This window comes from Leptosomus discolor, unplaced genomic scaffold (genome assembly GCF_034619465.1).
Source record: "Leptosomus discolor isolate bLepDis1 unplaced genomic scaffold, bLepDis1.hap2 HAP2_SCAFFOLD_41, whole genome shotgun sequence".
NCBI lineage: Eukaryota > Metazoa > Chordata > Aves > Leptosomiformes > Leptosomidae > Leptosomus > Leptosomus discolor.
This window is the reverse complement of record NW_028237908.1, coordinates 365,062-392,053: the sequence shown is the minus strand read 5'-3', so window position 1 is coordinate 392,053 and position 26,992 is coordinate 365,062. Positions and strand designations below refer to the sequence as shown.

The following is a 26,992-nucleotide window of genomic DNA, read 5'->3' as shown; positions in this document are numbered from 1 at the left end:
TCTTCACTGCCACTAATCTGACTGATCTACAGTGTATTTAATTTCTTTAATCTTTCAGATATTTGCACCTGTCCAGGATACAACGACCATTTCTGAAGTCATCTTTTCAGATGCAGACTGGCCAGGAAAAGGCCCTTCCCATTATTCTCCAGCTTTCTCCTCCCCTTAATCTGTTCCTTCGGACACCTCTCACCTATGTTGCTGTTTTGAGCTTCAGGGAGTAAAATCTTACACGTCTTTCAACAGTCTAATTGTCTATTTAGTCAACCCTTTCATTGTGTTTATAGCTGTCATTTTGTATCTACCTGCCTCAAATATTTCTCATCAGATTATCGCTTGTAGGAAGTTCAACCTCATTAGAGACAGCTTGGGCGGAGCATGTGCTTGCGGAGTGTGTTTTATTGTTCATGAAACTTTATCATGCCCCACTATACTCTGTTTGCACATCAGGAAAGTTCTTCTGTGCCCATGTGCAGCCAGGTCTCTCAGGAGAGCAGGCGGGAGGTGATGCAATGGAACTGTAACATCCAGCTGCAGACTGCAGGGGAGAAGGCTGATGTCACAAAAAGTAATGCAGGTTCCAGGGGACAATGAGGAAAATGGTGGGGTTGGGGACATGAGGTGCAAGGTTGTCCATACCGTGTCAGACCTCAAAAAAAATGCTTTTCCGACCAGTCCAGACCTCCTGAGGAGACCCTCTGGAGCATTAGCACTTGGAGAATGCTGCTCTAACTCCTTCTATGACAGAAAAGGCATAAGGTATAATCCTGAAAATAAAAAGTAAAATTATTAGATGCACATTGAAAACTTCCTCCTGAACTACACTCTGAAACAGTTCCAACCAGCTATAGTGAAGAAAGTTACAGAAAGATCAGCAGCTCGTTAGGGCATTTGGGGCTCATTACATGACCCTCAGGTACTGAGAGAAGCCTGACGAAACCTCTCCAGAAGTCAAAGTCAGAAGTAAACCCCAAAGTCCCTTGAAGTCCTGATTGGCCCCCCTGAAGGCCCTTACTGACAAAGCCTCCCCAGGGCCTCCTTAGAGCAGATCACTGGAGGCTGTGCTTGCAGGCAGGCCAAGGCCCTGTGCAGGTGGCTGGAATGCTGACAAAACCCTTTGCTTTGCTTTAGGAAGCAGAAAGGCCAAGCCCTGACCGTCAAGCCCTGTGAAGGCACCTCTGGACACCCTCCAAGTTCCATCTCACCAGCCTATCTGGCAGAGGCAACTGCTCTAGCCAAGAGGATCAAGACCTCAGGCCTCTTGGACCTTTCAGCCTTGCTACAGCCCTTGGCCATCTCTACTGCAGGCTGTCCTACCCTGCCCCAAGACTGCCCCTCTTTCCCTTCAGGCTGTTCACACCCTGCTTGCTTTCCCACCTAGCTCTTACCCCACCATTTCTACACCTTCCCTCATGTCTCTCCACTCTAGCCGGCCATTCCTTGAAACACAATGCCATGGGCTGATCCATACTCCCACTGGGTGACCTCTTGCACCACAAGGCTACCCTTGGAGTGACATTTCTTCTTTCCTCACCTCTAGTCTGAATCTTCCAAGCTGCACTTTGTGGAGGTTTCCTTCTCTTCCCACTACCAAGAAAAGATCCATCATCTCTGAAACCACCCTTCAATCAGGTGCACACTGCTCCTATAGTGTCCTGAGCCTCCACTTCAGCAGGCTAAAGAAGCCCAGAACATTCATCCTCCCTACACAGGCTCCAAACTCCAGCCTGGCAGATCTCCTCGGCAATCTTTCTGTTTCCTACCCATTCCTCCAGACAAGGCAGCCCTAAAGCCAGACTCCAGTAATCCAGATGTGGCCACACCAGTGCCAAGTCGAGGGGGATGAGAGGTCCCTTGTCTGGGTGGCCATGCACCCCCTAATATCAGCCCCGTCTCTGCAGCCCCATCTGCAGCTGGCCTTCCACACGGTAAGCGTGTACCACCGGCTCCTACGGCATCCCTCATAGTGCCCAGGCTCTTCTCCTCAGGGTCACTCCTGAGCTGCTCAAGTCCTAGCCTGCGCTCAGCTATGGTTTCACTCTGCCCCCATAAAGGACTCACCACTTCTCCTCACAAAGCTTCCTGAGGTTTCTAGTGCCAAACCCCGGAGATTTCCAAGGTCCCCCCGCAGTGAAGCACCATTGGACCAGCTCTTCATCTGCACCCACAGATGGCTCACCCTGACCTGTGGTGCCTCTGACAAGACAACAGCCTGAGGAATTGCAGGGCACTGTAGATCATAAGAGGAGGCACTTGTTCAGTGATATTGCTGACCAAGGGACACATTCCCATGGTGTCCAGCTCAGGAACACCAAAGGAAGGTCCAAAGCAAGGCAGAGTAGGAGCAGGGAGGAAAGGGTAAACAGAGATGGGCAGTTTGCATGGGAGGGTACAAGGATGGTCAAAGGGAAGAAATGGTGACCAGAAAGTGAGGGAAAAAGAAAAGCAAAGGTGACACCATGGAGCTGATCAGGGCTGTTTGGGGGTACCTGCCAAGCAGCCCTGCATCTCTGCAACAATGCTGGGAGTGGGACAAGAAAGCCACAGGTCATGTGACCAGACTTTGTTTGACGTCAATGGTCAGCAGGCACCTGCATGATTTCCCTCCATCAGGAAGGCAAGATGTGGGGGGGATGGAAGTACAGATTCATTCCTGCTGGAAGGGACTTCAGGAGGTCTCTAGGCCAACCTGCTCCTCACAGCAGGGTCAGCTATGGAGTCAGAGCAGGTCGCTCAGGGCTTCCTTCATTTGGAGCTTGAACAGCTCCAAGGACAGATATAAAACTGGCTCTCTGGGAGATCTGCTGCAGTGCTTGAGTGTCTTGGTGAGGAGGGTATTTCCTCCCTTCTTTCAGGCGGTGCCCGTTGGCCCTCATCCTCCCATCATGCACAACAGAGTGAGCAGAGTGAGGAGAGCATTTTCTTGCTGATACCCAAGAAGATGTGGGAAGGCTGTGAGGGCTCCCCAAAGCCTTGTCCTCTCCCGGCTTTGCACCTTTGCAGCAAAGGTAGCCAACAGCATCCTGGGCAGCAGTAGGCAAGAGCACTGCCAGAAGGTTGGTGAAGGTGATCCTTCCTCTCTACTCAGCACTGCTACAGTTCCTCTTGCTCACCTCCCTTGTGGTTTTCTACCCTACCACCTTCACCCACACTGCACCCAAAGCTGCCCTCCACAGTAGAAGAGCTGTGACAGCCGCTATCCATGCCCTCTTCCTGGATGGCTCTACCAGGTTTTTAGGGAAAGGGATTCTCACCATCAACGTGCTTTTGCTGGCCTGTCAGAGATACTGGCAGAGGTGAGCCTAAAAGCACGTATCCCAGACAGGAGTCAAGGGCTGACCTATTAGCTACTGCAGAAAGAATCACAGAATTGGAGAACGGTGGGGGTTGGAAGGGATCTCTGACAATCATGTACTCCAACCCCCCTGTTAAAGCAGGTTTTCCTAAAGCAGGCCACGGAGGATCGCATCCAGGCCGGTTTTGAATATCTCCAGTGAAGGAGACTCCACACCCTCCCTGTTCCAATGCTCTGTCACCCTTCATGGAAGTTTTTCCTCATGCTGAGGTGGAACTTCCTGTGCTCTGTTAGTGCTTGTTACCCCTTGTCCTGTCACTGGCCACCACCAAAAAAAGCCTGGCATCATACCCTTGACACCTACCCTTTAGATATTCATAAGTGATGGTAAGATCCCCTTTCAGTTTTCTCTTCTCCAGGCTAAAGAGCCCCAGGTCTCTCAGACTTCCCTTGTAGGGGAGATGCTTCAGTCCTCTCATCATCTTACTAACCCTCAGCTGGACTCTCTCCAGTAGTTCCCTCTCCCTCTTGAACTGGGAGGTCCGGAACTGCACACAGTACTCCAGATGTGGCCTGAGCAGAGGAGGAGGAGAACCTCCCTCCACCTGCTGACCACACGCTTCTTCACACACCCCAGGATATCACTGGCCTTTTTGGCCACAAGGGCAAATGGCTGGCTCATGGTTGACTTGCTGTTCACCACAGCTCACAGGTCCTCCTCTGCAGAGCTGCTCTCCAGCAGGTCAACCCCCAGCCTGTACTGGTGCATGGGGTTATTCCTCCCCAGGTGCAGGACCCTACATTTGTTCTTGTTGAAGCTCATGAAGTTCTGCTCTGCCCAGCTCTCCAGCCTGTCCAGGTCTCGCTGGATGGCAGCACAGCCTTCTGGCGTGTCAGCCACTGCTCCCAGTTTAGTATTGTCACCAAACTGGCTGAGGGTGCACTCCATCCCTTCATCCAGGTCGCTGATCAATAGGAGGCATAAGACAGGACCCAGTACTGGCCCCTAGGGAACACCGCTAGTCACAGGCCTCCAGCTGGACTCAGCACCACTGAGCACACCCCTCTGAGCTCTGTCCTTCAGCCAGTTGTCCATCCACATCACTCTCCACTCGTCTAGCCCACACTTCCTAAACTTCCCTGTGAGGATGTGGTGGGAGACAGTGACAAAAGCCTTGCTGAAGTCGAGGCTGCCAACATCCACTGCTTTCCCCTCCTCCACCCATCCAGTCATGCCCTCACAGAAGGCTCTGAGATTGGTCAGGTATGTTTTCCCCTTGGTGAATCCATGCTGACTATTCTTGATAATCGTCTTTTCCTTGCCCTGTTTAGAGGTGACACCCAGAACGAGCTGTTCCATCACCTTTCCAGGGATGGAGGGGTGTCTGACTGCTCTGTACTTCCCCACATCCTCCTTCTTACCCTTTTTGAAGACTGCAGTGACAGTGGCTTTCGTCCAGTTCTCAGGCACCTCTCCTGTTTACCATGACCTGTCAAAGATGATGGAGAGTGGGTTAGCAATAGCATCTGCCAGCTCCCTCAGCACATCTCAGCTGGTCTCGTGCACTCATCTTACCCACAGGGCTGCTCAGAGGCACGAGTCCTTCCCTCACACACACACAGGCAGTGCAGGGCAGGAGTTGTAGTGCCTCTCTGGCCTCCTGCAGCCTCTCCCAGAGGGTGGCAGGCACCTCAGCCCTGCAGTGTGTCAAGTTGCTCTGCACTCATCTGAGATGCCCCACGGTAAGAGAAATGAACGCAGGGATGTTTGGGTTCAAGGAAGCCCACCCCAGTGCTGCATTCCGGTGGTTTCCCAGGGGACGTTACCGTCAACATGAAGTGACCCTGAGACACTGCCTGTCCCACAGGCCTTCGTGGCATCCTCAGGAACAGCTGATGGCGTTTGTGCTCCTTCAGGCTCATCTCACCTCGTGGACATGATGTGCATTCTTACATCTCATCTGAACAATGTGAACATGGACGTCTGACCTGGTCATTCAGTGTCCCTCTGTGGCGGGATAAAGAACCTCTTTGAGCTGAGGTGAGAGGGCAGTGCTGGAAATGGTGATTGTGATGGGGATCCTCCATGATGATTACGCCAGGGCATGAGGTTTAACCCAGGCTGGCAACTAAGCACCACACAGCTGTTCCCTCCCTCGCTACCTCTGCAGCAGGATGAGGGAGGGAATCGGAAGGGTAAAAGTAAGAAAACTCGTGGTTTGAGATAAAGGTGGTTTAATAGGTAAAGCAAAAGCAGTGCACACAAGCCAAGCAAAAGAAGGAATTCAAGCCATGCTTCCCATCAGAAGGTAGGTGCTCAGCCATCCCCGGGAAAGCAGGGCTCCATCATGCATGACGGTTACTTGGGAAGACAAAAGCCATCACTCCGAATGTCCCCCCCTTCCTTCTTCTACCCCCAGATTTTATTGCTGAGCATGACATCACATGGTATGGAATATCCATTTGGTCAGGTGGGGTCAGCTGTTCCGGCTGTGTCCCCTCCCAACTCCTTGTGCACCCCCAGCCTACTCGCTGGTGGGGTGGGGCGAGGAGCAGAAAAGTTTTGACTCTGAGCAAGCACTGCTCAGCAATAAAGCAATAAAGAAAATATCTCTGTGTTATCAACACTGTTGCCAGCACACATCCAAAACACAGGTCCCATACCAGCTACAATGAGCACAATTAACTCTATCCCAGCCCAAACCAGCACAGGCAGCTTCCCCAGGGTGTCCAGTGAGCACAGGCACAGACCAGACTCTGCTTTGCTGGTCCTTCAGGTCTCTCCCAGGAGGCCTGGCTGTGCGAGGACATTGCTGTTTGCCCCCACCCTGTACACTCACACTCTTTCTCTGTTCACTGGTGTTGTCATCTGTTCTTCAGAGTGAGTTTGGAGGAAGACCTAAGCTTTCAGGCAGTGCCCTGAGGAGATCCCCTTTCATGATGGAACTGCTCTTACGGAGGCCAGCTGTGTCAGAGAAGTGCCCATTGCCTGTCCCTGCCTGTGGTCACAGGGCTAGCATGCAGCAGGACTGTGACCAAGCTGCCAGAGACATCAGGCCTTACAGCAACCCAAGGGCTCAGAGGGAGAGTGTGGAAGTGGAAAGAGAAGAGCTCTGGAAGACCAAGTGCTTCCTGGCAGAGCTGTCATGCTGGGAACTCTCTTCCCCTCCACCTCTGCACACAGGAATTCTCCTTGCAGCTCCAAAACGGAGCAAGGATCTCAGGAAAAAAAAGTGCCCGCAGGACTTCCATGTTGTGTATTTTGTTTAAACACACAAGGAGCACAGCTCTTCCTCTACACATCCTCTCCGTCTGGAAAGAAAAGCAGACAGTGAATTAGAAGTGGGATACAACATCATGACTGGTAAAATGCCACCATCAACACCAGAAAATACAGATGAGAGGTTGGGCCTCTACAGAGTTACATGACAACTGCTACACAGAGGAAGGTGGGTAGTTTTCTGCTTTCTAATAACAACCGGTCAGGATTTTCCACACAGCATCCCTGAGCTCCTGGTTCCTCATGCTGTAGATGAGGGGGTTCACTGCTGGAGGCACCACCGAGTAAAGAACTGCAAGCAACAGATCCAGGAATGGGGAGGAGATGGAGGGGGGCTTCAGGTCAGCAAACATGGCAGTGCTGACAAACAGGGAGACCACGGCCAGGTGAGGGAGGCAGGTGGAAAAGGCTTTGTGGCGTCCCTGCTCAGTGGGGATCCTCAGCACGGCCCTGAAGATCTGCACGTAGGACACCACAATGAACACAAAACATCCAAATGCTAAACAGACAGTGACCACAAGAACTGCAACTTCCCTGAAGTAGGAGTGTGAGCAGGAGAGTTTGAGGATCTGGGGGATTTCACAGAAGAACTGGTCCACAGCATTGCCTTGGCAGAGGGGCAGTGAAAATGTACTGGCCGTGTGCAGCACAGCAGTGAGAAACCCACTGCCCCAGGCAGCTGCTGCCATGTGGACACAAGCTCTGCTGCCCAGGAGGGTCCCATAGTGCAGGGGTTTGCAGATGGCAACGTAGCGGTCGTAGGCCATGACGGTGAGAAGACAATACTCTGCTGTCATCAAGAAGGCAAGCAGAAAGAGCTGGGTAACACATCCTGAGTAGCAGATGGCCCTGGTGTTCCAGAGGGCATTGGCCATGGCTTTGGGGAGAGTGGCGGAGATGGAGCCCAGGTCAAGGAGGGAGAGGTTGAGAAGGAAGAAGTACATGGGGGTGTGCAGGCGATGGTTGCAGGCTACGGTGGTGATGATGAGTCCGTTGCCCAGGAAGGCAGCCAGGTAGATGCCCAGGAAGAGCCCGAAGGTCAAGAGCTGCAGCTCCCATGTGTCTGCAAATGGCAGCAGGAGGAAATGGGTGATGGAGCTGCTGTTGGACATTTGCTGCTGTCAGGTGTGGGGGACTGTTCAAGGAGGGAAACATATTAAGTTAGGGGAGACTTTCTAAAACATGAAAGCCAGTTCCCATACCCCCTCTCCCCACTATACACACTCACACACCTTTTCTAGAAGCTCTTTCTTCAGCTCTGTGGCTGGAACTCCCGTTGGTGTCTCATTAAGAGCAGGAACTCGGCCTGCTGGCAGCCAAGGAGTCAGCCCTGCCCTGCAGCAGGGTGTTCATGGGAATGGAGGGGGCAGAGACCAGTCCTGGGGTTCGACTTTGTCAGCTGAAAGCACTCCTAATACAAAAGGGCTGGTCAGCATCTGCACTCCCCATGCCAAGGAACCAGGAGGGCAGAAGGCAGTCAGAGAGGTTTGGGGGGGTTTTACAGCTCCCCCATTTCCCCTGGGTAGTTTTCCTGGATGCCAGAAACCCTCAGCACTTCTGCTACACTGGAAGAGAATGGAAGAGCCCTGTGAGGCAGGAGGATTGTGTGTGTCGTAGTGCAGAGTGAGGGGAGCTGGTCTGTCCCTCTGCCTTGTTCCCAGCTGCCCTGGGCTTGCACCTTTCTCAGATGGAGGAGGATCACAATCCCATGTTACCCTGAAAAGCAACTCGACACTGCTGAGAGCAGAGGGATCCAGTGCACACCACTCAATGTCCCACTCTTTCTCAAGGTCCCAGCACCCCACTTCTATCCAAGGACACTCTTGCATCATTTCACCAACCCAACAGTATTTCCACACTTGTGAGATCTTTCTGTTCTCCACATGGCATTCAGATAAAACAGAGGTTCTACGGGACAGGTTTGCATCCTGGAGGGCAGACCAAAGCTGGCAAGGACACCTCAAGGAGACAGCCAAGTGACCTAGAGACGGCATCTCAAAAAGGAAGAGTCAGCTCCTACTCTGGCTCCACGGACTGCATGGACCAGACCCTAGAAGGTGACAGGACAGCTGGGACACTTGTTCCAAGGACACACCTGGATGGGACAACACCCAAGATCAGTGTGTGACTCTGCAGATGAAGCTCCCATTCCCAGAGAGACTGACAGCAAGAACAAGAGAACAATGCAAATAACTGAGAGAAGGGAAAATGCAGGGAGGGTCCAGCTGAGAGAGGCCAGGGCAGAGGCAGCCGCACACGCAGGGCAGCGTCCCCCTGCCCCAGCTGGCCACACCGCCGCCCAGACCCCAACATGGCCGGGCAGCTGCTCTCAGCCCCTGTGCTCTGCAGAGGGCACTGGGCACGGGGCTGGAGAGCTGCAGCACGGCTCTGCTGGAGCTCTGGTTGCAGAGGAGCTGCTTCATGGCTTGGACCCCCAGAGCCCAGAGGGCAGAGGCTTTGGTGGGTGGGAGAGGAGGCAAGGGGGCTGGTTGAGAGGAAGGGCTCTGCACTGGAGGGAATGACCAGGGGTTTTCTGAATTCTCCCTTCTTCAACATTTCTGGTTTTAGTTTCCTCTAAAACCCTGCTGCCTGGAGATTTTTCTTCTGGGAGGTGTTTCCCTGTGCCATGCCTTTTCCCTGTGAGTGCTCACAGACCCCATCCCAACCTCTGTGCACTCACCTTGGCCCTATAGACACTGCTTGCAGGGCACTGGCTGGATTCATGTTCCTGTTTGCAGGTGGAAAAGGGCAAGTCAGACCAACACTGCTGGGTCCAGCAAAGGTGATGCTGGTGCTGTCCACAGGCAGAAGAGTGACTGAAGGCACTATAGGGGGCTGCTGTCAGACCTACTGGGGACTCTCACTTACAGCTCAGGAGTCTCAGTGACTTGTGCAAGCACGAGAGCTCCTTTGCCCTTTCTGCACCCAATTTCCCTAACAGTAGGGAACTGAAAACACAGAACCAGGAGAACCCCTTACTTTTATAGTGATCCCTGCTTTGCCCTTGAAAAGCGCCCTCAGAAACCTCCTGGGGTGATGAGGAGCTGTGAGGAGCTCTGACCCACACAACACCCTCTTGAAACCAGAAGGACCCTCTCCTGGCACCACCTGCTTCTTCCACCCACAGCTTCTCCCTGCACTGCTGTCGTCAGCTCCCTGGGCAGGCTGAGTGCTGACCCTGTCAGGAGACAAAGTCTCTGCTGCGGCACCCAGTCTGCTGGGATGCACGGATCCAGCTCAGAAGAACAGCCTTGGACACCCCTGGCTGCACACCCTGCTTCACACTCTGCAGCCAACATGCCCTGTCCCTCTGACAGAGCAGCAGGGAAGCTGCAGGCTGTGGGGTGGGCCAGCTTCAGGAGGTTGTTCCAGGCACCTGCATCGTCCTGCAGCCAGAGACTTACCATGTCCTGGGCTCTGAAGGTTTTTCTCCAAATGAGCTCTCTTCTCTTGTTATACCCACACTACCTTTAACCTCCCTCTGCCTGGCTCCTCTCCCCTCCCTGCCTGCAGGCAGTGCCCTCAGCCCTGCTGCGCTTTGCACAGGAGCTGCTCCTGGGCAGAGCTGTCTCTCTGCAGCGCTGCCCGCTTGCCAGCAGCTCCCCCCACCCCAGGAGCCCAGCCCAGCTCAGCAGCAGGGGAGCAGCCCAAGGCAGCCCTTTCTCTGCCCCCTCTGGGCTCCCTCCAGCCGAGCCTGGGGCTCCAGGGGAACCTGCTCTCAAACAGACTGAGACAATAATTGTTGTTCTATTCCTCAGCTGGGGAGAGAAAAGCTTTCAGAGACAAAGTTACATCTAAAAATCAAATTTTTTGTCTTTTTATCAGACAGGATACCCAGGCAGTGACAGGCAGGGACCTCCTTTACCCCTGCTGAGGGAAGAGATTCAGCTGAATCAATGGAGACATCTCACCCTGCCGTTCTATTCCTGGCATTTGAAGGAGACTCAGCTCCCTCCCATGCCTGCCACACACCTTCAGGAGGTGGGATACCTCTGGCCTCTTTTCAGCTCTGCACAAAATAGGCACCTGCATGGGAGCGTCTTTTCTCAGCTGCCCTGGGAATTCATGGAGGTGAAAGGCAGGAGGGAGGGGTTCAGATGCAAAACCCTGGCCACATCTGAGTTGCCAGAGGTGATGCAAGAGGCACACAGGTAACTACAAGCTCTAAAGAAGAAGTTCATAGAGACAGGGCAACATCTCAAGGATCATATATGAGCGTGGTTGAAATTCCTTTGGCCCAGTGAAATGACAGCCCTCTAAAGGCCAAAATAATCTTTTCCTGCTCATTATGCTCATGGCCGGTTATAGAGTTGATCCTATGAACAATTGCAGTCGTCTGCCATAGGGACAGCAAGATCTCTCTCTTTTCATCAGCTGGATTTACTAGATCACCAGTGACTATAATGGCATTTGTCCCATGTTCATCCCCACGTTGCCTGACAGAATTCAGGGCAGCTACTCCATTTCATGCTCAAGTCCAGGCCCCCAGAGCTACATGAGGTGCCAAGGCTGGCAGGGACAGCACAGGACCTACAGGAAAGCAATTCCCATTCTGGACAGGTGTGTCACAGATGTCCCAGACAGCATCGATGAGAGCTTGACTTGGTGCCTGTGTGCCATTGACTGATACAATCAATCAGTCCTCAGGTGCCATGAGAGCGGCAAGGTCTGTCCCTTCTCTGCCCAACAGCGTCAGGCATTGCATGAGCACAAAGCAGATCACACTGGGATCTTTATCAGCTCCTTGAGGATAAAATCCATGCAAAGACCAAGAATTTTAACAGTGTGCCTGGATACTGTCTTCCAGGACAGCATCCCCCAAGCACAGTGAGGGTCCATATCATAACCCAACTGGAAATCAAAAAGGAATTCAAGGGCACCAAGATGAATTTTTGGTCCTTCAGGAACAGTTAAAGAATAAAAAGCGATAATATAGGAACACTGCTGAATTTAGTAAGAGCAGATGTGGATAGATTTGAGACAGTCTATGTCCCTTCTGACTCATTTGCCACCAGCAAGGTCTCCAAGGCCTCTGAGGTTTGGGCAGGACTCTGGAGGAGAATAACCGGGGGTGGATGGGGGTGAAGCCAAGGATTACTGGAGCAAACCGCACTCTTCCCATACCATGGACTGGAGGGGCTGCATCCAAGGGTGCTGAATCAAGAGGCACTGGTTCATCAGAATTCCAGTAAGAACAGCACTCAGACTCTGTGAGGTATCTTTTAAAACCCAATTTATGAGCACTGACACTATAAGGAGAAAATCATGCAGATAATCGTAGGTCCCTTTAACTGATGGGAACCCCAGGGGATGTAGCATTGAATGGGCCTTCGACCTGAACACTGCAAACCATGCAGACCCCACCCATAGCAGACCGTCCCCAGTTTTGGTCATTCCAGCTGCTATAGGATTTTCTTACAAGACAATAACTCTGTTGATCATCTCTACAGTCAAATAGAAATGATGTTTACGTGACAACTGATGCTGCCATGATAGATAGAGGCATGGCCATGCAGGAGGCGTGATGTCCCCTAGAGAGTGGGAGCTGCCTCCAGGCTCTTGTGTGACCACATGCTGCTGAGGTTGTCCTGCTTCCAAGGGATCTGGGCAGCACAGTGCGGGTTTGAAGGCCACGCTGTACGTGCAGCAGAGCGCAGCACAGCACTAACTGCCCGAGGTACAATGGCGTTCTGGTCAGGATCAGTGCCCAGTTTTCCCTCTGAGAAATCTGTGCTCCCCTACGGTGACACAGTTGAGGTGCTGTGGCCCAAATACGCATGGCCAGGAGGAGCCCCCATGGCTTGTCACAGCCCTGTGACATTTCTGCAGTAAACAAGGTGTGGTGGGACAACTTCCTGAGCGGTGGTGCTGCACGGGAATGATGCAGGCTGTGCCAGAGGCAGTGGCAAGTAGGATGAGGGTGGGGGGATGCCCCCAGTGTGGAGTAGCTCAGATATATGAAGATCCTGTAGAAGACGGGCAACAGGTTACATTAGCTTGTGGGAGTGAGGGTCAGAGGAGAAGACAGTGAGGGTGACGCTGTCTTGGCAGTTATGAACTACTTGATGAGGGTCGGTAGGCAGAAAAAGTCTGGGAGTGTCTGGGTTGACGAGCAGGTTCCTGTTGGGAACAGTAAGTGCCCTGGCATCCCCTGGCCATACAAAGCCACACAGTGCCAACAGTGTGGAGGCTGCTGGGATGACTTCTGAGCAGAGATGCTACAAGGGCCACCAAGGGGGATGCTCCCCTGAACCTGGTCCTGGCAAACAAGGAAGAGCTGCTCAGGGACGCTATAATCCGTGTCAGCCTTGGCTGTTTTGACCAGGAAATAGCGGGGTGCCAGGCAGGAGAGGGGCGCGAGGAAGGCCAGCAGCAGAACACAGACCTGGGACTGCAGAGAAGAAGACTTCGATGTCCTCCGGAGACTGACACAAGTGGGGCCGTGGGAAGCAGCTTTGAAGGGTGAAGGTGCTCAGATAACCTGCTAGGCCTTACAGGACAGCCTCCTCCAAGCAGCATGAGGAATCGGCCGTTGAGCAGACTGGACCTGAAAGAAGAGGCAAATGGAACCCGGGAGCAGGGAGCAGCTTCATTTGAAATGGGAAAAGGATGGCTGGGTAGCGGTAACTACAGAGGAAGAGGTAGTTGAAGCTAAGTCTCTACCCAAAGAAGTGTCAGCCCAGCAGGCGGAAATAATAGCTCTGCTGAGAGCCCTAGAGCCAGGGAACGATAAAAGGGTAACTATCCAGACAGACTTCAAACGTGCTTTTGGAGTTGCACACGCCCATGGCGCTATTTGGAAGGGAAGAGGACTTTCAACTGCAGAAGGAAAACATTTTAAACCTGCAGGTGTTATTTGGAGATTGTTAGATGCTGTGCCATCACCAAATGCAGTAGCTATTATGCACTGAAAAGGACATCGGAAAGGGAATACTGCCCAAGAACTGGGAAATAAATTGGCAGACCGAGGGGCAAAGGAGGCTGCAGAACGAAGTGAATTATTAAATTTAATTCCTGAAAGAACTTTGCCATTACCAGAACAGGTGAAGGATGATGACAAGTATCTAGAATTAAAAAAAGATTTAGATGCACAAACAGAGCAGCAGGGGTGGGTTAAAAATACAGATGGGAGAATAGTAGTTCCCTTTCATATTCTATGGCATTTGGTAAAGTCAGAACATGGTCAAACTCCTTGGGGAACAGAGGCACTCTACACCTTTTTATCTCAACAATTTGTGGCCAGAAATACATTACAGGAACTAAGTCAGTTACCGAGAGGTGTGAGCTCTGTTTAAGAAACAATCCAAAGACAGAGAATAGAGTTAAATTTGGGAACACAGGAAAAGGTTACGTAGCAGGCCAAGGGTGGCAAGTAGAGTTTTCGGAACTCCGTAGAAAAGCGGGGTGCAGATACCTCTTAGTACTAACTGACGCCTCTTCAGGATGGCCTGAAGCCTTTCCATGTAGAACTGATAAGGCCAGGGAAGTAACTAAGAACTTGCTAAGAGAAATTATTCCAAGATGGAGGGGACCTGAAACAATGTCCTTGGATCGAGGACCTCATTTTTTATGTCAAGTAGTTAACAGGTTAGTAAATATTTGGGAAGAATGTAGGAACTTCACACGGCATTCCGACCCCAAGCTAGTGGACAGATAGAGAAGATGAATCGCCTCATTAAGACACAATGAAGTAAAATCTGCCAAGAAAACTTTCTAAGGTGAGACCAAGCTTTCCCTTTAGCATTAATAAGATGAAGAACAAAGCCCAGAAGCGAATAAAAGATTAGCCCTTTTGAAATAATGTATGGCAGGTCATTTCCAACTCACTCTAAAGATGAGACTCTTCAACGAGTAGGGGAGGGTCACATTAACAGTACTTCATTTCTTTGGGATCAATATTGAAAGGTATTAACAAATTGGTGATATCTAGTCATTCCGCAGGACCGGATGCGCCTGTTCACTCCTACAAACCAGGAGGTTGGGTGTACGTGAAGAGCATTTCTGGATCTGCCTTGGATGAGAAGTGGGTGGGACCATTTCAAGCGCTGCTAACTGCCTACACTGCTGTGAAGGTCCAGAACCTCACCACGTGGATCCACTTCTCCAGAGTTTAGAAAGCACCAAAACCGTGAAGACCTGATGTCACTAGATCAACTTCCGTGAGACGGTTGAAGAGATGAAGTTAACAGCTGTATGTGTCATTTTAGGGTGGGAAATGGAAAGAGTTACCTTTTCCCCCAGTTGGCCCTTAACAGGAGGAGGTTCTTTGAGTTGCCTGTGTGGAATGTGTGAATGGGTGAATGTTACCACAATTCAGAAAGAAGATGATTTTTTGTGCCCAGCAAATCAGAACGGTAAGATTCTAACTATTACACTAAGTGGTAATTGTTCAAGCTGGAGGCCAGCTCCTACCAACAGGAGTGTAACTGAATGGCAGGGAAGGGTCTTTATTTCATGTCCAAGGCTAGACGAGACAAATATCACAATTACTAGTGAAGGAGCCATCTCTTGATGTAATATAACGTACATATCAACCGATTTATCACAATGCCAATCAAGAAACGAAGCAATTAATGCTGCTCAGTCCCACACCTGGTCAACAAGGGAGTTAGAGATGTTATTTTGTATGAATGCTACTCCTATATAAAATAGGAGTTGGTGGGGAGATACCCTTTCCATGCTTAATCCTAGACCCAAAGTTAATAAGGATCAGCTAGTTAGAATCCCACCTACCTGTACGAAAGTGGCACCAAACCAGCAGAAACCTGTGTTATATTTCAACACTTCTCTCCCAGCTACCCCTCCCTGTGGGATAAAGCACACCTGGTAGGATACATTATTTGGAGGAGCTGAGACCCGTATGTGGATTCTAAATGCTGTAGATTTGGAAACTCTGCAAAATAAAGGAGGAAGAGCAGGGTTCAATGTTTCTCAATCTAGATGACCTCAGGCAGAATGGTTACCAACCACTTTAAATCGCAGATCCAGTCCCTAAATTGTGATCACAGGTTCTTACATTTATTTGAGAAGAGCATTCTGGATTCATTGGAAACCTACAAACCCCTAACTCAATTCATGGGCTGGACAGCTTTCACTTTACAGACTATTTGGGGAATTACTCAAAAGGACCAAGTACAGGAGGACTGAATGAGGAATAATGAATTCCTGTGGAGACAATTATTAAAAAAGTAAATGCAAGTTATGTTTGCTTTGTAACAAATAACAGAACAGTAGTAGAGAAATCTGGTCTAGATACTGCATTTGTAGGGTGCCTGAGAATTCTCATTCATTTAAAAAGACATGGGCAAATGTGTACCTTACGTCTATAGCAAGAAACAAACCAGTATATTCTGGCGTTCTGAGAGCTGAAACCTAAGTCATATGAGCCTCTCTTTAGAAAAATCAAATAAGATTTTAAAGGAACCAGTGGAATTAGAGGAACATTTGAGAAAAAGAAATAAGACCCTGAGAAAAAGAAATAAGACCCTTGCTAAGGCCATAGTAGAGACAATAATCACCAAGGACAAATTAGTAAAATGATAAAGCCAGAGAGCAGGTGATACAGGTCATAATTAGTGGGACATTGTCTCAGGTTATTCACCTTCTGACCAGAAAATTTTGGGCAGATGTACCCTATCCTGATCCTGATCAAAGTAGTGACTGTAACGACCTTCTCTAGAATCATAGAACAGTTTTGGTTGGAAGAGACGTGTGAGGTCATCAAGTCCACCCTTTGTCCTTGCTCTACCAACACCACTAAACCATGTCCTTAAGTACAACGTCTACCCATCTCTTCATCACCTCCAGGGATGGTGACTCCACCCCCTCCCTGGGCAGGCTGTTCCAGTGCCTGAGAACCCTTTCAGTAAAGAAATTCTTCCTGATCTCCAGCCTGAACCTCCCCTGGTACAGCTTAAGGCCATTTTCCCTTGTTCCGTCGCTTGTTACTAGGGAGAACAGACCATTCCTTGCCTCGCTACAAATTTCTTTGTTATTTGTGGTGTAAGCTTAGAACTCTTATTTTCAGAATATGGGCCTTACCCAAAGTAATGAAGTATGAGAATTTAGAAGATCTGTAAAAGAATTTACAGAGCTTAAAGAAAAGGGGGGGGGGGGGGGAGGGGGAATGAGAGGGCTAAGATTTCCTTGTATATACCATGTTAAGCCTGGTTGATTTAAACTACGTAGTTTAGTCTTTGAGAACCTTTTGATCTTATACACTCTGTCTGCAGTTTACATTGTCTGTCAGAGAATAATATTTTAACCAATGAAGGTATAGGGAACTTCATCATGTGTTTGTGTCAAGGAAGAACAGTTTGTGTGGCCTTTGGTGTTGGAGGACACAGACATATCGACGTACGTAAATAACAAGAACTTGGAAAAACACCCAAGTACAGTAGGAGACCAGGAGACACAAAAATATGTTCAAAGGACAACTGAGCATGCGCACCGATTGGGGTTAAAGGAAGAACAACGTGAGGAAGACTACAGAAGACTACCAGAGGGAGAAGAGTCTCCACCAAAATATAACTGTGCTTGTTCCAAAAAAATTAGAGTATAGTAATGAGTTCCAGGAGAGTCCTGAATATTATAATTAGTTCTGAGAGATGTAATGAATGGGCATGAGTTAAACTGTCCTTAAGCTACTTTGTGAGACCTCTCTGGTGGAGCACTCGTGGTGGAGCGATCCCCAGTGCTGCAACAAAGAATGCCTGCTTCATGACACCTGTTGTTACTGAGCGTTCATCTTGGACTCCTCACCCAGCTGCAGCTGTCCTCCCACCTCGGTGAGGAGCGTTAGGAAGCAAGGGGGTTTGGAAGCTCCAAGTTTGGTTTCAGAATAACGATTCGTTCCCATAGATAAGCAATGGCAACAGCCCGGCTTCTTTGCAGAAGGAAAAGCAGCCCTGCAGTTCCTTAAGCCCCAGGGCTCTGCATCAAGTACCATTGCAGCAGCAGATCAATCCAAAACGAAAAATAACACAAGAAGTTTTTCATATCCCTCAGCAATCACTTCTAAAGAAGTTTTCGGTTCACTCTTCTAAAACCTAAAGCCACGACAGGACTTGGCCTCATGAGATCAGCTCTACCTGCTGCATCTCCTCCCCCAGACACCGAGCAGCAGCTGAAGCCCTCTCCAGCCTGTCCCACCCAGCGCCCCAGGAAAGGGCTGGCAGGCCTCTTTGCAAGGCTCTGCAAAGGCGTTGGCCTCCAAGACCCCCATGCTCAACCTCAGCCTCTCCCAGTGGCATCAAACAGGTATAAAAATTCATTGTATGCATAAAAATCAATTGTATACATTCAGTTAGGTTACCCTGTAGCGTCCCAAGCTATGTAGACCAGAGGTGTTCATTAACCGATGGTCTGTTCATGGTTAAGGGCAAAGATAATATGTTCTTGTTTAAGGATGTCTGCTAGGTGGGATTTATTACTCTAAATTTTTTGTTAACAGTCTTTGAATCGTGACCAAAGGACAGCTTGAGCCAAAGGCTTTGACTCAAGGGCATTGGAGGGTCACACATTTGAGTCTGGGGTCTGCGGATGGTCGCAGCTCAGCCCCTCAACTCAATTCAAGAACCTACTGTGCATAATCAGATGAAGGTGGAGAGATGATAGTGAGTTACAGGAATTAACAGGTTTATGTATAAGAACCTGTTTATTATGTACTATGTATCCAGTATAACCAGTAACTGGGACACGTCTTGCTAACCTCGGCAGATCCTGGGGATCACAGGACCCCCAGCCGGCACCCAGGGATTCTCTGGAAGAACCACCGATCCCCAGACCACACTGCTCAAGCAAGTTCCCCAGGAGAAGGTAAAGGGGTTCTGTTATTATTGGTAACTGCCTGTCCGTAAGGCGTGGTGAAAACCCCACAAGACTGGGCTAAGCCTAAGGCGCCTGATATTGAAGAGTGCAATCCTGCGAGGAGACAGCCTGTGGGATACCCAGGTTTTGTAATGTATTTGGTAAAGGATGGGAAATAAGTGATGTCAGAAGTGATTGAAAACATGGTGTGGCAGTCACTAGAAACAGGTCTATGCTGGTGGAATCTTGCAGTGAAGTTGCCTGTGATGTCAGATGTGGTTGAAACTGTGGTGTGGCAGTCACTGGAATGAGGCTTACAGTGGTGGAAGGCAAGTAAAGGTGCCTGTGATGTCACAGAGGTTGAAAATCTGGTGTGGCAGTCACTCGAACCAGGCTTGCGGTGCTGGAATGTAGCAGTGAAGGTGCCTGTGATGTCAGAGGTGGTTGAAACACCTGTGGGGCAGCTGCTGGAATTAGGCGAGTGGTGGTGGAAAGTTGCCAGAAATATGCCTGTGATGTCACAGTGATTGAAAATCTGGTGTGGCAGGCAGTAGAACCAGTCTTATCCTGGTGGAAGATGTGGGAAACGTGCCTGTGATTTCACAGAGGTTCAAATTTATGGTGTGGCAGTCGCTGGAAACAGGCTTATTGTGATGGAAGGTTGCTGAGAATGTGCCTGTTATATTAGAGCTGTGGCAGGAGCTGCAAGCAGGGTTCTGCTGGTGGAAGCTTGTAGAGAAGGTGTCTGTGATGTAACACACGTTGAAAATATGAGACTGCTGGAAGCAGGCTCACTGTTGTGGAAAGCTACTGTAAAGGTGCCTGTGGTGTCACAGAGAGTTAAAATCTGGTGTGGCAGTCACTGGAAGCAGGCTTATGGTGGTAGAATCTCGCGGTGAGAATGCCTATGATTTCAGAAGTTCTTTAAAATCTGGCAAGGCAGGACCTGGATTCCTGTCTATGCTGGTAGAACTTTGCCATTAAGGTGGTTGTGATGTCACAGAGGCAAAAAATACGATGTGGCAGTCACTGGAAGCAGGCTTAAGGCTGTGGAAGCCTACCGTGAAGGTGCCTGTGTTGTCAGAGGAGGTTGAAAATGTGGTGTTGCAGGTGCTGGAAGGAGGTTTATACTGGTGGAAGTTTTTTGTGAATGTTCTTGTTGTGCAAGAGGTGGTTGAAGAAAGGTGTGAGATGTTGGAATCAGGCTTCTCCTGGTGGAAGTTTGCTGTGAAGGTGCCTGTGATGTCACAGTGATTGAAACTCGTGTGGCAGTCTCTGGAAGCAGGGTTATGCTGGTGGAAGCTTGTGGTGATTGTGCCTGTGATGTCACAGGCGGTTTAATAATGTGGTGTGGCAGGCTCTGGACACAGGCCTGTGCTCACGGCATCTTGCCATGACAGTGATTGTGATTGCACAGGTTTTTGGAAATCCATTGTGGAAGGCACTGGAATCAGGCTTATGGTGGCGGAAACTTACGGTGAAGGTGCCTGTGATGTCAGAGGTGGTAGAAAATCCGGTGTGGCAGTCGCTGGAAACGGGCTTATCCTGGTAGAAGCTCGAGGTGAAGGTGCCTTCGGTCACTGAGAAAATGTCACAATAGTGTTCAATCTGGGCACACCTCTTTCGTACCGAGGCTCTCTGGGCCACCCGGTCACAAGGGGAGGTCCCGGTAATAACTGGTTTTATAACTTTAAACGGGGCTCTTAATACGATTGGTTGTTGTTGTGCGATTTTCCCTACTTCTATGAGAGCCAGGCTAACCACAAACAAACCTCTCTCCCAAGCACTATATCTCCTCTCAGCATCCTTAAATCCACGGGAGTACAATCCCATGGGCCGAGTTGGGCCCTCAGGGCCCCATTGCCATATGTGTATTGACAACCCTGACATGGCGTACCCCCATTCCACCTGGAAAGGATCTGTAGGGTGGATAGGGCCGAGAGATTCTTCAAACTATGATATAGATTAGTGAGACTGCACAGGCCTTTGGGGAGCCAAGAACAGTATTAGCATATAATTCCTGCATCATTATCTCCAGACCCAAGACTTATCACCTACCCTAAGCGAGAAGATCTAGTGTCCAACAAAGACAAGGAAACCTCTCTTCTCCCAAAATTAACAGTAGTATCTACATCAAAGAGAAACACGAGTTGCTGACTCTTGATGACTCTGCAGACATCAGTGATGGAACAGATGGATTAAGAGATAAAGCACAAGAATAGTGCTAGGTGGTGATGCTGCAAGACCAACAAAAATATGCTGAACACCGTTTATGGTTTCGATAATTAGAAACACTCATTAGTAGGTAGCTTGGTGATTCACATCATACCCTTGTAGCATAAGGTGTAAAACCATTAAAGAATAACCCAATAAAGATAAGGAAAAACTTTCTCACTGTGAGGGTGACAGTGCACTGGAACAGGCTGCCCAGGGAGGTTGTGGAGTCTCCTTCTCCGGAGACATTCAAAACCCGCCTGGACACCTTCCTGTGTGAGGTACTCTAGGTGGTCCTGCTCTGGCAGGGCGGTTGGACTAGAAGATCTTTCAAGGTCCCTTCCAACCCCGCACATTCTGTGACTCTGTGATTCCGTGATTCTGTGATTCTGTGATTCTGTGATTCTGTGATTCTGTGATTCTGTGATTCTGTGATTCTGTGAATGGAGTTCAATCCAGATGGTGACTGGTCACAAGCAGTGTCCCCCAGGGCTCAGTGTTGGGTCCAGTCTTATTTAACATCTTTATCGATGAGCTGGATGAGGGAATTGAGTGCTTCCTCAGTGAGTTTGCAGATGGCATTAAATTGGGTGGGAGTGTTGAACTGCTGGAAGGTAGAGAGGCTCTGCAGAGGGACCTGGACAGGCTGGATCAATGGGATAAGATCAACTGCGTGAAGCTTAACAAGACCAAGTGCCCGAGTCCTGCACCTGGGTCACAACAACCCCATGCAGCACTACACGCTGAGGATGAGTGTCTGGAAAGCTGCCCGGTAGAAAAGGCCCTGGGGGTGCTGCTTGACAGCTGGCTGAACATGAGGCAGCAGTGTGCCCAGGTGGCCAAGAAGGCCAAAACCATCCTGGTCTGTATCAGCAATGGTGAGGCCACACCTCGAATGCTGTGTGCAGTTTTGGGACCCTCACTCCAAGAAAGACATTGAGGTGCTAGAGCGTATCCAGAGAAGGGCAACAAAGGTGGTGAAGGGCCTGGAGAACAAGGCTGATGAGGAGCGGCTGAGGGAACAGTGGTGGTTTAATCTGGAGAAGGGGAGGCTGAGGGGAGACTTCACCGCTCTCTACAACTACCTGAGAGGAGGTTGTGGTGAGGTGGGGGTCAGTCTCTTCTCCCAAGTAACAAGTGATAGGGCAGGATGAGATGGCCTCAAGTTTCTCCATGGGAGGTTTAGTTTAGAGCTGAGGAAAATTTTCTTTCCCGAAAGAGTGATCAAACACCGGAACAGGCTGCCCAGGGAAGTGGTGGAGGTGTTCAAAACACAAGTTGATGTAGCACACAGGTCTGAGCCGGGGGTCTGAGCCTTCTTAGAGGTGGAAGGCAGGGGGGTAAGGAGGGGAGGAGAGCGTAGGGGAGCTGCCGTGGCTTTGCTCTGGATCACCAAGGCTTTCCCAAAACGCAGGTCTGTTTGTGCTCCAGCCACAGCCCTGGGCAGGAGGAGCCGTGTGGTGAGAGTTGCTCACATTGACCAGGCCAGAACCTGGCAGGAGATGGGGCTCAGCCACCTAGGGCATCACAGGCACCTGCATAGACCATGACCTTGCTCCTGCTCTACTAGCTACAGTGCCACCAGGGTCATTACAAGAAGATGCACATGCCAGGGGACACCTCTGGTCTTGTACCCTGCTTGGGATCATGTGAAACCACAACAACCTTGCTGAGAGCTGAAGGGATCTTAAGAGCTCCTCAGCCACAAGTGACATCACAAAGCACCTGCACAACCCAGTTGCCTCCTCCCGCCCACTCACATCTCCATGGAAACAGGAAACACAAGCACCTCTACAAACCACATGGCCTTTCATCCTCTATCCCATACTCAGACAGAAGTTGCCTCAAAAGCACCTTCACAGGCCAGGGCGCTACTTCTGATCTTGGTTCAAGGAAGCCCATCCCAGGGCTGCATTCAGGTGTTTCCCAGGGGCTGTTACTCTCAACAGGAAGTGACAATAAGACACTGTCTGTCTCACAGGCCTTCATGGCACCCCTAAGAAGTGCTGATGGCCCTTGTGCTTGCTTGAGATCACCTCTCCACACAAACATGATGGGCATGCTTACGTCTGCTCTGTACAGTGCAAACATGGACTTCTGACCCAGTCCTTTGGTGTCCCTCTGTGGAGGGACAAGCAACCTCTGTGAGCTGAGGTCAGAGGCCAGTGCTGGACATGGTGGTTGCTACTGGCCGCTCTGTGAGGATGGCCCTGGTGCAGCTCCCCCAGGGTGTCCAGGGAGCACAGACATAGACCAGACCCTGCTCTGCCTGTCCTTCATGTCCCAGAGCAAGAAACAGAGGCCACTGAGAACGTTTATCCAGCCAGCATGATGAGGAGATCCCAAACACAGGCACCTTGCAGCATCATGTACCAAGCTTCTCCCTAGGACAGCAGAAGACACTTGGCCTAGGGGATCCTCAGGAAGGTCTTTTTCCTCAGGGAAAGGGCAGCCTGACCCAAGCTGTCACCCACACCAAAGGGTTTCTCTTTCCATGTCCCCCCTGCACACACACACGGTGCCCTGCTCTTCTCCTGGGACTCCCATCTCCCCACAGAGACTTTTCCCTACAGAGCTCATCTCTGCTGACCTGGATGGCCATTCCTGCACGCCCTCCCCAGGCTCCCCACAGACCCTGAACTGGTGGTGCTGCTCTGCAGAGCAAGTGGGCTGCGGTGGCCAGGGCCATGCTGGTGAGGCTGAGAGGCAGACCCAGCTCAGGGTGGCCAATGCCCCCTCCACCTCAGCACACAGATGCTGCCCAAGCAGCTCCACAAATGGTCTTGGAGAAAGAAACTCAGAGAAACAAGTCAGTGCAGGGTCCTTTATTTGGATTAAAAGCACAGAAAGCACAGCTCCTTATATAAACAAAGTCTCTGGGGCACACAAGGAGGCAGACATTGACATAGAAACAGGATGAAGAATGACAGCTTTTTTGTGGAGAGCATCAATACATCCAAGAAAAGCTAAAATCAAAGAAATCAATGCAAACGATCTGACAAAGAGAAGCTAGGCCTGTAATGAGTTCCATTACTAGTGATACAGAAAAGAATATGGGCAGTTTATTGTTGCTTCTGAACAGCAACCAGTGATCAGTTTCCTCAGGGCGTCCTTGAGCTCCTGGTTCCTCATGCTGTAGATGAGGGGGTTCACTGCTGGAGGAACCACCGAGTACAGAACTGCAAGCAGAATATTCAGGAGTGGGTAGGAGATGGAGGGAGGCTTCAGGTAGGTAAACATGCCAGTGCTGACAAGCAGGGAGACCACTGCCAGGTGAGGGAGGCAGGTGGAAAAGGCTTTGTGGCGTCCCTGCTCCGAGGGGATCCTCAGCACGGCCCTGAAGATCTGCACGTAGGACACCACAATGAACACAAAACAAACAAAGCCTAAACAGACACCAACCACAAGTAGCCCAGCCTCCCTGAGGTAAGTGTCTGAGCAGGAGAGCTTGAGGATCTGGGGGATTTCACAGAAGAACTGGTCCACAGCATTGCCCTGGCAGAGGGGCAGAGAAAATGTATTGGCCGTGTGCAGCACAGCATTGAGAAACCCACTGCCCCAGGCAGCTGCTGCCATGTGGACACAAGCTCTGCTGCCCAGGAGGGTCCCGTAGTGCAGGGGGTTGCAGATGGCAACGTAGCGGTCGTAGGCCATGACGGTGAGAAGAAAATGCTCTGCTGAAATGAGAAAGAAAAACAGAAATAGCTGGACAACACATCCCATGTAGGAGATGGCCCTGGTGTTCCAGAGGGCATTGGCCATGGCTTTGGGGAGAGTGGTGGAGAGGGAGCCAAGGTCAAGAACAGAGAGGTTGAGGAGGAAGAAGTACATGGGGGTGTGGAGGTGGGGGTCACAGGCTACAGTGGTGATGATGAGTGCACTGCCCAGGAGGGCAGCCAGGTAGATGCCCAGGAAGAGCCCGAAGGTCAACAGCTGCAGCTCCCGTGTGTCTAAAAATGTCAGGAGGAGGAAGTCTGTGATGGAACTGCCATTGGACATTATTTCACTGCAGGAAGGGAGACTGTTGAAAGAGGAGAAAACATTGACAAGTGAGGACAGATTTCTCTGAGCCAGTCTTATGCTGTTTCTCCCAGACAACCCCAAAATGGCTTAAGTTTGTGAGGTCAGGATTGACGTGCAGGGGCTCTGCATATGGGCTCCAGAGAAGTCAGACCTGTGCTATTGCAGTGGTGACAAACAGCCTGTGCATTTGGTAGGTGTTCCTCGCAATGGGTGCCTTCAGTTGAGTGAGAGGTATCTGCCTCAGTGACCATGTGACATTTGTCCCTATTTATTGCAGTGTGGTGGGGGCAGCACCCAGACCTGCTGTGTCTGAGAGGGAAGAGCCCAGGGAGGGACCCAGCCCTTCCAACTCTGCTCTCCTGAACAGCAAAGTCTGGGTCTGAATCACTCACGGCCAATACAGAATCTTTTTCACTCCCATTTTCCATCTCCAGGCTCTCTCCAGACATGATAACAGCAGCGTGCCTGTGGGGGAGAATGGGGCTGTCAGTAGGTTCCCATCCTCCCCTGCTGAAGTGTCCCCAACACTGGGGAAGGGAGCTTCAATATCTTCACCTCAGGCAGATGCTCAGGTGCCTGAAGGACAGTGCCCAGCACCTCCTGAAGGGAGAGTCAACTTGTTTCCAAGTACCACACACTGCATTGCCCACAGCCCCCATGATCATTGCCTCAAATGCATCTGAGATAACTTATACTCCCTCCACAACCCAAAGCTTCTAAAAGCAAGAAAAGTAGCAGCAGGAGCCTTGCCAGAGCCTTCGGCCATCTCTGCTGCAGGCTGTCCTGCACTCTGCCACGCCTGCCCCTCTTCCCTTGCCGGCTGCACACACCCATCTTGCTTTCCCACACAGCTCTGCCCTCAGCATTTCTATACATTTACTTACGTCTCTCCACCCTCACCACCTGTTCCTTGAAACACAAAGCCATGGGCTGATCCAGACTCCCTCTGGGGGACCTCTTGCACCACATGGCTGCCCTTTGGGGGAGATTTCTTTTTCCTCACATACAGCCTGAACCTTCCAAGCAGCACTTTGTGGAGGTTTCCTTCTCTTCCCACTACCAAGTAAAGCTCCATCATTACTGGAACCACCCTTCAAGCAGTTATTATAGAGCCCTGGGCTTAAACTTCATCAGCCTAGAGAAGCCCAGGTCCTTCAGCCCTCCACACAGACCCCAAACCCCATCCTGTCAGATCCTGTCTGGAGCCTTTCCCTTTCCTTACCATTCCTCCAGAACAGAGCACCCCACATGCAGGCACACTAGTCGTGGCCACACCAGTGCTCAGTCAAGGGCCATGATAACTCCTGTCTGGGTGGCCCCACTCCCCCTAATACAGCCCTGTGTGCAGCAGGACTTATTCATGGTCAGCATGTGCCACTGGCTAATGCAGCATCCCTCATCATGCCCAGGCTCCTCTCCTCAAGGTCACAGAATCACAGAATCACAGAAGGGTGGGGGTTGGAAGGGCCCTCTGGAGATCATCTAGTACAACCTCCCTGCTAAAGCAGGTTCACCTAGAGCAGATCACACAGGATTGTGTCCAGGTGGGTTTAGAATATTTCCAGGGAAGGAGAATCCACAGCCTCCCTGGGCAGCCTGGTCCAGTGCTCTGCCATCCTCAATGTAAACAAGTTTTTCCAAATGTTGAGGCGGAACTTCCCGTGCTGCAGTTTGTGCCCGTTGCCTCTTGTCCTGTCACTGGGCATCACTGAGAAGAGCCTGGCCCCATCCTCTTGACACCCGCCCTTTAGATATTTGTAAGTGTTGATAAGGTCCCCTCTCAGTCTTCTCTTCTCTAGGCTAAACAGACCCAGGTCTCTCAGCCTTTCCTCAAAAGAGATATGCTCCAGTCCCCTCATCATCTTATTACCCCTCCACTGGACTCTTTCCAGTAGTTCCATGCCTCTCTTGAACTCAGGGGCCCAGAGTTGAACACAGCACTTCAGATGTGGCCTCACCAGGTCAGAGCAGAGGGGAAGGAGAACCTCCCTCCACCGCCTGTCCACCCTCTTCTTCTTCACACACCCCAGGATACCACTGGCCTTCTTGGCCACAAAGGCACGTGGCTGGCTCATGGTTTACTTGCTGTCCACCACAACTCCCAGGTCCTTCTCCATAGAGCTGGTCTCCAGAAGGTCAACCCCCAGCCTGGACTGGTGCGTGGGGTTATTTCTCCCCAGGTGCAGGACCCTACACTTGCCCACATTGAACCTCATTATATTCCTCCCCGCCCACCTCTCCAGCCTGTCCAGGTCTCGCTGAATGGCAGCACAGCCTTCTGGCGTGTCAGCCCCTCCTCCCAGTTTAATATCAACAGCATATTTTAGTTGTCTATTTTAGCAAGTACTGCAGCAGATATCACCTAAATGAGC

At 50.7% G+C, this 26,992-nt stretch overlaps 2 protein-coding genes across 2 annotated transcripts; both read right to left on the bottom strand.

The window, feature by feature from the left end:
• Positions 1-6,763: 6,763 nt before the first annotated feature.
• Positions 6,764-7,687, bottom strand: LOC147412408 (olfactory receptor 14C36-like). Its single transcript, XM_086481422.1, has one exon. The coding sequence runs from the start codon at positions 7,685-7,687 to the stop codon at positions 6,764-6,766; it is 924 nt and encodes a 307-aa protein (XP_086337548.1).
• Positions 7,688-12,106: 4,419 nt separating this feature from the next.
• On the bottom strand, positions 12,107-24,596 carry LOC147412407 (olfactory receptor 14A16-like). The gene is made up of 6 exons (XM_086481398.1): positions 23,678-24,596; positions 19,860-19,963; positions 13,611-13,639; positions 13,071-13,122; positions 12,829-12,966; positions 12,107-12,313 (listed from the first exon to the last, which is right to left on the bottom strand). Exons 1-6 carry the CDS (start codon positions 24,594-24,596, stop codon positions 12,107-12,109), a joined length of 1,449 nt encoding a protein of 482 aa, XP_086337524.1.
• Between the last annotated feature and the right edge of the window lie 2,396 nt (positions 24,597-26,992).